This window comes from Oncorhynchus tshawytscha, linkage group LG08 (assembly GCF_018296145.1).
Source record: "Oncorhynchus tshawytscha isolate Ot180627B linkage group LG08, Otsh_v2.0, whole genome shotgun sequence".
Taxonomy (NCBI): Eukaryota; Metazoa; Chordata; class Actinopteri; order Salmoniformes; family Salmonidae; genus Oncorhynchus; species Oncorhynchus tshawytscha.
Window position 1 is genome coordinate 38,549,687 of NC_056436.1, and position 9,029 is coordinate 38,558,715.

At 46.8% G+C, this 9,029-nt stretch overlaps 1 protein-coding gene across 4 annotated transcripts in view; it reads left to right on the top strand.

Moving 5' to 3' along the window:
* The window catches only part of LOC112256512 (homeobox-containing protein 1), a 29,875-nt gene extending 22,004 nt beyond the window's left edge, over positions 1 to 7,871 (top strand). Inside the window, exons 4-11 of one of the 4 annotated variants that reach the window (XM_042325508.1) lie at positions 709 to 794; positions 1,043 to 1,153; positions 4,112 to 4,268; positions 4,450 to 4,532; positions 4,645 to 4,740; positions 4,850 to 4,944; positions 5,601 to 5,678; positions 6,151 to 7,871. In XM_042325508.1, coding sequence (XP_042181442.1) covers positions 709 to 794; positions 1,043 to 1,153; positions 4,112 to 4,268; positions 4,450 to 4,532; positions 4,645 to 4,740; positions 4,850 to 4,944; positions 5,601 to 5,678; positions 6,151 to 6,507 — 1,063 coding nt within the window. In that variant the 3' untranslated portion in view covers positions 6,508 to 7,871. Of the gene's footprint in view, positions 1 to 708; positions 795 to 1,042; positions 1,154 to 4,111; positions 4,269 to 4,449; positions 4,533 to 4,644; positions 4,741 to 4,846; positions 4,945 to 5,600; positions 5,679 to 6,150 lie in introns of all 4 variants that reach the window. The other 3 variants (XM_042325507.1, XM_042325509.1, XM_042325510.1) reach the window with 3 other exon arrangements.
* Positions 7,872 to 9,029: the final 1,158 nt, after the last annotated feature.

Consider the following 9,029-nt stretch of genomic DNA (forward strand, 5'->3'; position numbering starts at 1 on the left):
CGGTCTAAGGCACTGTATCTCAGTGCAAGAGGCGTCACTACAGTCCCTGGTTCAAATCCAGGCTGTATCACATCCGGCTGTGATTGGGAGTCCCATAGGGCGGCGCACAATTGGCCCAGCGTCGTCCAGGTTTGGCCCGGGGTAGGCCGTCATTGTAAATAAGAATTTGTTCTTAACTGACTTGCCTAGTTAAATAAAAAATAAAATAAATATTTCCCTTTTTTTTTGTCTCTTTGCTTCCTCTCCAATGCCATTGTACTTGCTGATCATATCTCCCTCTATCCATGGCTTATCTTCTTACACTCATCCTCTCCGTTTCTCTCGCTTGTTCCACAGACATCTCTCACTTCTTCACTCGTCCTCTCCGTTTCTCGCTTGTTCCAGACATCTCTCACTTCTTCACTCGTCCTCTCCGTTTCTCTCGCTTGTTCCACAGACATCTCTCACTTCTTCACTCGTCCTCTCCGTTTCTCTCGCTTGTTCCACAGACATCTCTCACTTCTTCACTCGTCCTCTCTCTTTTCCTTGAACCGTCCTCTCGTTCGATCTTCCTAGCAAAAGGGAACAATGCTCTTTGTTTTCTCTCTTTCCTCCCTCACACTTACCACCTCTCTCTCTCTCGCTCCTCCCTCCCTCACACTTACCACCTCTCTCTCTCGCTCCTCCCTCCCTCACACTCACCACCTCTCCCCCTCTCTCTCCCTCCAGAAGGGACAGTGCCATAATCAAGGAGGAGATCAAGGTGTTCCTGGGGAACAGGCGCATCTCTCAGGCCGTGGTGGCTCAGGTCACAGGTCAGTATGCCCCCTTGTGGCTAACAGAGCACACTACACATGGCACTTGACTGTGGGAGTGGAACTGTGGTCACTAGTGTTTGTGTGGATGTAATGAGAAACCGCAAGTACTTCATCCACTGTATATATGCAGTGGCAACTTAATGAATCCCTCTCTCTGGGCCATCCTCTCTCTCGCTCTCTTTGTCTGTCTCTCTATCTCTTACTTCCTCCCTCCATTTTCTCTCCCTTGCTCCCCCTCTCTCCAGGTATCAGTCAGAGTCGTATCTCCCACTGGCTGCTCCAGCAGGGCTCGGACCTCAGTGAACAGAAGAAGAGGGCCTTCTACCGCTGGTACCAGTTGGAGAAGACCACCCCCGGTAATGCCCACCACCACCACCCCCATGCCCAGCCCCCACCCGGTCCCACCATGCCCCCCCCACCTCCACCTCCTCCACCCTCTGGCAGACCCCCTTCTGTGCCCCCCCGACCCCCCCCCTCAGCCTCCTCCCATCTGTCCAGTCCCTCTTCAGTTGTTCCACTCGTTCCATCCACTATTAGAGGACTCTCTAAGACCCTGTCCAAACTAGAGGGGTTATATGATGAGAGCTGATGGGTGAATCTATGAACTATTTGTTGATATTCTCGGGCTAGAAAATAGTGATGGCCCTTCCAAATTCACCCTATGCATCCCTGAACTGTTGTTTTGGCCCAATGCAATCCACTTTTCTAGGGGGCACTCATGCCAAATCTGAGTGTGTTTATTTGTAGTCACTCCATGTGACTACACTACCCACATGCCGTCTTGTGCCCCCTCAGTTTCAATGGGCATACAGTGCTTTGCAAAGGTATTCAGACCCCTTTGGATTTCTTTGCATTTTTTTGTGTTACAAAATGGGATTAACATTTGATTTAATTGTTCGTATTTTTTGTCAACAATAATAAAAATGAGAAGTGCAATATAGTCGTTGCATAAGTATTCAGGCCCTTTGTTTGGACAAGCCTAAATTAATGACTTAAATGACAGAAGAATACAAATATACAGAATACAAATATTTCAAAGTAATACTGCAAAAGAAAAACATGGAAAAGGAAAGTACTTTTTTGCCTAAATGCACAACCTTATGTTTGGGGCAAATCCAACACCACATCACTGAGCAACTCCCTCCTTATTAACAAGCATGGTGGTTGGTGGCAGCATCATGGTGTGGGTGTGTTTTACATCGGCAAATACTGATGTTTTTCAGGGTAAAATGAAAAAACTGGGATGGAGCTTAGTACAGGCAAACTCGAGGGAAAACCTGCTTCAGTCTCTGAGAGGAATTCACATTTTCAGCAGGACAATAACCAATAACACAAAGTCAAATCTACACTGGAGTTGCTTACCAAGAAGACCGGGAGTGTTCCTGAGTGGCCAAGTTCCAAGTTTTGACCTAAATCTGCGGAAAGACTTGACAAATGCTTTCTAGCCATGATCCCCAACGTCTTGACAGAGCTCGAAGAAGTATGAAAACAATCATGGGATAAAATAGCCAAATCCAGGTGTGTAAAGCTCTTTGAGAATTACCCCAAAAGGCCCATGGCAATAATCGCTGTGAAAGCGGTTTCTAACATGTATTGACTCCGGGTGCTGAATACTTATGCAATGACTATATGAGTTATTTAGATCCATCTTTAACATGTCATTGACATTAGAGTATTTTGTGGTTGTTGACAAAAAATTGCAACTGAAATCCCACTTTAACAGAAACATGTGAAGAAATCCTAAGGGTATGAATGCTTTTTCAAGGCACTGTAGCTACTCTGCAGACACACCCCATGCAGTATTGAAGCCCCCCCAAAATGTTCCATTCACAGTACTTGTCCAATTCTCTGAGCTGTTACGTCCCATTTCAAACCCCCCCCTGCAACCTGTTTCTGCCCCTACAACCCCATTGTCTGTCTATGACTCCTTCCTGTGTCCAGATGTGTCACTTCCCATTTTCTGTGTCCCTCCCTACCCTCTGGGCACAGCAGCCAATAAGCTATCACAGCTGCAAATATTCAAATACTCATTATTGGCTGGTGTATAATGAGTAGTAGTAGTACTTGTAGTTGTATCGCTACGACGTCGCTAAGGCAATTGAGTAGAAATGTAAAGTGCTTTAAGCACAGTATAAACCTCATTTAATATGTTATGATGATGACTATAGCTAGGCCTTAAAGAGTACTGGTGTGTGACTGTATAACCATGGTGACAAAACTGATTTTTTTTAAATAAAAAGCAAACTTGTGAAATCACACCGGCCTCACCTCTCTGTCTGTGTGGAGGGGAGGGTGTAGTGATGAGCCCTGGTGGACTGTGTATGTCACGGCACCTATAGACGACTGCTGTATTAGCTGCATACGGCAGGGCTACTCCCATCCGGGCCTCCAGCTCTGCAGTACTGCCGGTAAAGTGTTCTTTATTTTAGGGTCTCAGTCGGGGTCTCAACTTACTGTTGAGAGTTAGAATAATAGACCACACAAGGTGCAATTTCCAAATTTGGTTGTGCATCAGCAGTTACTCAATCAGCCCATGTCAGCTAAATGTTTTTAGATTGGCAAATTAGTCTAGCGCTCAGTTAAACTTAAGCATTGTCGAATTACCGACTGGGATGGGGCCCAGTGATCATCTGTTTATCATATTAAAAACCACAAAAATGTGCCTCCACCATATGGCAAAATGTGTAGAATTGCAGGAAATTTGCTCTAAAAGCAATTTTTATAGTTTTTTTTTTTTGTGGCCCCCATCAAAGTTGCCCATCCCTGAACTAGACAGCAGATTTCAACATTGATTTTAGTTCCAATCAAAAGCATGTATAGGTAGGTGTGAGTCAAATAGAATGGAGTCAGAAAAAGACGTAGGTTCTAGTCCCAGGAAGCACAAGTAGCATCTAGGATGTTAGTCTTTTAAAACATCCATTGACTGTTTCAAGGTGTTCCTGAGTTTCAACATCTTCATATGGACACAGTCCCAATCCACCTCTCCCTACATCTCTACATTTTATCATCAGAATGCTGTATGTGTGTTACATTTACAGGCCGTATATAAGGGTTACAGCCGTCATTGTTCATTAGGATAGTGCTATTGATCTATGCCGAAAACACTACCGCTCTTTGTATAGATGAGTCCTAATTTCCATACATGCAATTCTTAATTCTTCTATGAAATAAGGTGCTGAATCCTTTTTATAAAATGCACTCCATCAACAACCAAAGGAGAGCGCACTCCAAATAGTAGATGTCTGATGTTCACTTGATACAATCTTGGTTACATGAGGGTTGTCTCCATGGTGACATCACGGTTGTGTCTACAGGTGCCACTCTGACGATGCGGCCCGCCCCCATGTCTCTGGAGGATGTGGTTGAGTGGCGGCAGACTCCGCCCCCTATAAGCTCCACCCCCGGGAGCTTCCGTCTGCGCCGAGGCAGTCGGTTCACCTGGAGGAAAGAATGTCTGGCTGTGATGGAGAGGTGAGGAGGAGAAAGGGGAGTGATGGAGAGAGTTGAGGAGGGAGGGAGGGAGATTTGGTGAGTTGTTATTATCTAGATAAAGGCTGAGAGATTGGGGAAAGCAGCAGATTTGCCGTTAGATTTGGAGGAATGTGAATGTTGCCTAATAAATGATGGTGTGGTTATTTGTGTTATTTTCCAGTTACTTCAATGACAACCAGTACCCTGATGAAGCTAAAAGAGAGGAGATCGCTAATGCCTGCAACGCTGTCATCCAGAAACCAGGTGAGAACCAGCAGGAGGAAAACATGGAAAAACGAAAGAGGTACATACTTATGTTGAATATTAATTATGGAGTAAGGACACTTGAATATGGTGCGTGCGTCTGTGTGTGCAGGGAAGAAGCTGTCTGATCTGGAGAAAGTCACGTCTCTGAAGGTCTACAACTGGTTTGCCAACCGCCGCAAGGAGATCAAGAGACGCGCCAACATAGGTAACGTTTACGACCCCTCGGGGGGGGGGTCGTCGAGTGAGTGTGTATGAGAGTGTGTGTGCGTACGGCTCAGATATGTTATGGAGAAGTTTTTATTTTTTCGAAGAAGAAGCAGCAATCCTGGAGAGTCATGGGATTGACGTCCAGAGTCCTGGAGGACACTCCAACGGCGACGACATTGAGGGGAATGACTTCCCTGACCAGGTAACCACCCCTAACAAGATGGAATGGTCCAGTTCTCTGCAAATCGTGTATCTGACAGCCAAGACATTCTACCTTTTTATAGGGGTGCTCTATCATACACATATGAGAGAGATCATCCCTGAGAATGTGAAATGGTTTAGCCGACATCCACAGCGGTCGTTTTTGCCGTGTTGGAGGTGGAAATGCGTTAGACTGGTCAAATCCACTAGCGACTCTTGGCACTATACTTAAAGCAGACATTGTCATTGACTGCACGCATTAAGAAAAATCCCAGTTCGAACATTAGAATATGAGATGTAATCTACACCTAGATTAGGCTGATAGAAATCCTCATTATTTTTGTTGAATCATTTTCAATTTGAGCGTCATTATTTCTCTATATAGGATAGACCTTCTCGTTCTGAACTTCTAACGTGAGTGGGATGGGTGTGGCTTCGTGACAATGATCAAGAGTAGCTGCGCACCAATTAGACAGCTCCAAAGCAGTTACACCTTCGAAATCGCCAAAACATCAGCTATGCGGGTGTCGGCTATCGCCAGTTCACGCTTGATCTGATTAAATCTAGGCCCTAGTCTCATCCAGTTTGGATCTTGTAGTCAAGACCATTCTGCCTTCATACGGGTGGTTTCACATATTGCCTCTTGTTTTCCTGCAGGGCTGTGAAGTCCCTCTGTTTGAGAAGAGAGCTGTTACCAGACCCTTCAGTCGACTAGACCTGTCCTCTCCCACACAGGTATGTATACTGCTATGAGACGTTGTATTGCATATCCATACTGTGCTCCATATTTGGTACAGAACTTTTTCTCTATACCAAATCTGTGAGATGGGTAGCTAACCAAGAAGTAGGGGGAAAGAATGCCTTATAATGTTCATGTAATTGTCCATGCTAACCAGTTGACGTCCGTAACCGAACAAGGGTGCATCTCAGTAAGTCTGAAGCGGATTCTCGATCTGAAAACACAGGATAGTGGAAAGCAACATCGTAGACTTTGCTTTTAGCTATCCATTTCTTTCAGGTCAGTGTGTAGGTCTGGGGTCTCAAACTCAAGGGTGGGCCAAATATGGTCCGTGAACTGATTTTAATGCAGCCTGTGGTATTGCTTAGTAAATGCGCCCTGCAGTTGTCTCAGGGTTGAAGACCACAGCTTTAAACTAGTATGATGTGTAAACACGACCCTTGACTCCTCCCCCTCTTGCGGTTGCAGGTGCCCACCCTGCTGCCCAGCTGGCTGGCGGCTTGGCCCGGCTCGGGCAGGGGGGGCTTGGCTGCCCAGAGGGCTAGCTCTCTGATTGGCCGCTCCTTGCTCTCTGGGTGGGGTCTCGCTCAGGGGGCGGGGATGGAAGGTTCCAGACTGACAGGTGTGTCCTGGTCTCCCCCCTCCCCCCAGGATGATGACTCCACCAATCACAGCAATGCCCTGGAGCACCAGGATCCCATTGCCCTTGCCGTGGAGATGGCGGCCGTCAATCACAGCATCCTTGCCCTGGCAACGCAGGCGGGGGGAGGATTGGCCCTGGGCGGGACAGGAAGTGACATCAAAACAGAGGTGCTGGACGACTAGGGATGAGAGAGAAACATGTAATTCTGCATTCAGAATCAAATGGGAAGGTGGTAATTACCAGTTGTGAAGTCGCAAAAACGTGTTTGGATGCATTCACGCGCTTTGAACTCGTTGAGAAACGTACAGCTATAATGCTTGTAAACAAATTAGTGTTCAAAAAACATTAATATAACTATAAAAAGCAATGTTTTGTTGTTGCATTTAACTGCCAAAACTGCTGTTATCGAAGTAATTTCCTAAGGTGACGTCAGAGTTCAGGAATGATAGACGGGTTTCCCATTAGCAGCTACCAGTCAGTCGTATATGGTAAATACCACATTCCCACTTGGTTATGAACGCAGCATATGATTGTGTGTGCGCACGAGCGTGCGTGCGTGCACGTGAGGATGAGGCTATAGTAGAGTAGGAAAAATATTTGGTGGGAGCAAGTAGAGCTTGTTGGAACATTATACTGTAAATGATGACCAAAAGTAATGCATAGGCTTAGAGACTGTCAAAGCTAAGGTAACAGGCCTCCCCTTACCTCTACCACCCCATTTCCTAACCCCTTTAGACTGTTCTAGAGGTATTGTGTTGGGAGGCCTGGCCCTAAAGTTGTCTATGAAACAGTCATACAGTGTATGTACAGTGTGTGAGGTATATTATGCTCTTGTCTGTGTGAGTCTAAAGAATCAGAATAGGTTATTATGGAACCCTGGACACCTCCCTCTAAGCATAGAGGGCTCCTGCCTTGGCACCTTCTCCCCCAACGTGCGCAGTATGCTATTTGATTCCTTGACTCCTCGCTCACTCCGTCTTTCTTCTCCACCTCACCCAGACATATTCTCTTTCTATGTATAGTCTTCTCTTTGGCTTTGCCTCTTACACTGTCTGTTCGCCCCTCCCTTTCCCCTCTCATCTGTCTGCCCCTTTTCATTTGTCTCCATCTTGACAGTATAAGGGAGAGAGAGGTGAGGGTTCTCAACAGGCCTCTGTAATCCCTAAAATGTATAAATATATCCCCTTGTTGTAGCACTACCTAAGCTGGGTAGGTTTTAAAGCAAGTGAAAATCAGACATTCATTATATTATTGCTTGAGAGAGAGAGGACTCGTGCAAGCTAGTGAAAGGGGCCATACGTGGTTGTTATGGGGGTAACTATAAGCATATTGAAGCTGTACCCAAACCATTTGTTTTTAGCTTTTAACCGTAGCTTAGTCTGTTCCCTTAAATTAAGGTGTCATAATCATGTTCCCCAGTTGAGAGAAAATGCGTTACTACACTGTTCAAAAAATAAAGGGAACACTTAAACAACACATTGTAACTCCAAGTCAATCACACTTCTGTGAAATCAAACTGTCCACTTAGGAAGCAACACTGATTGACAATAAATTTCACATGCTGTTGTGCAAATGGAATAGACAACAGGTTGAAATTATAGGCAATTAGCAAGACACCCCCAATAAAGGAGTGGTTCTGCAGGTGGTGACCACAGACCACTTCTCAGTTCCTATGCTTCCTGGCTGATGTTTTGGTCACTTTTGAATGCTGGCGGTGCTTTCACTCTAGTGGTAGCATGAGACAGAGTCTACAACCCACACAAGCGGCTCAGGTAGTGCAGCTCATCCAGGATGGCACATCAATGCGAGCTGTGGCAAGAAGGTTTGCTGTGTCTGTTAGCATAGTGTCCAGAGCATGGAGGGGCTACCAGGAGACAGGCCAGTACATCAGGAGACGTAGAGGAGGCCGTAGGAGGGCAACAACCCAGCAGCAGGACCGCTACCTCCGCCTTTGTGCAAGGAGGAGCACTGCCAGAGCCCTGCAAAATGACCTCCAGCAGGCCACAAATGTGCATGTGTCTGCTCAAACGGTCAGAAACAGACTCCATGAGGGTGGTATGAGGGCCCGACGTCCACAGGTGGGGGTTGTGCTTACAGCCCAACACCGTGCAGGACGTTTGGCATTTGCCAGAGAACACCAAGATTGGCAAATTCGCCACTGGCGCCCTGTGCTCTTCACAGATGAAAGCAGGTTCACACTGAGCACATGTGACAGAGTCTGGAGACGCCGTGGAGAACGTTCTGCTGCCTGCAACATCCTCCAGCATGACCGGTTTGGCGGTGGGTCAGTCATGGTGTGGGTGTGGCATTTCTTTGGGGGGGCCGCACAGCCCTCCATGTGCTCGCCAGAGGTAGCCTGACTGCCATTAGGTACCGAGATGAGATCCTCAGACCCCTTGTGAGACCATATGCTGGTGCGGTTGGCCCTGGGTTTCTCCTAATGCAAGACAATGCTAGACCTTATGTGGCTGGAGTGTGTCAGCAGTTCCTGCAAGAGGAAGGCATTGATGCTATGGACTGGCCCGCCCGTTCCCCAGACCTGAATCCAATCGAGCACATCTGGGACATCATGTCTCGCTCCATCCACCAACGCCACGTTGCACCACAGACTGTCCAGGAGTTGGCGGATGCTTTAGTCCAGGTCTGGGAGGAGATCCCTCAGGAGACCATCCGCCACCTCATCAGGAGCATGCCCAGGCGTTGT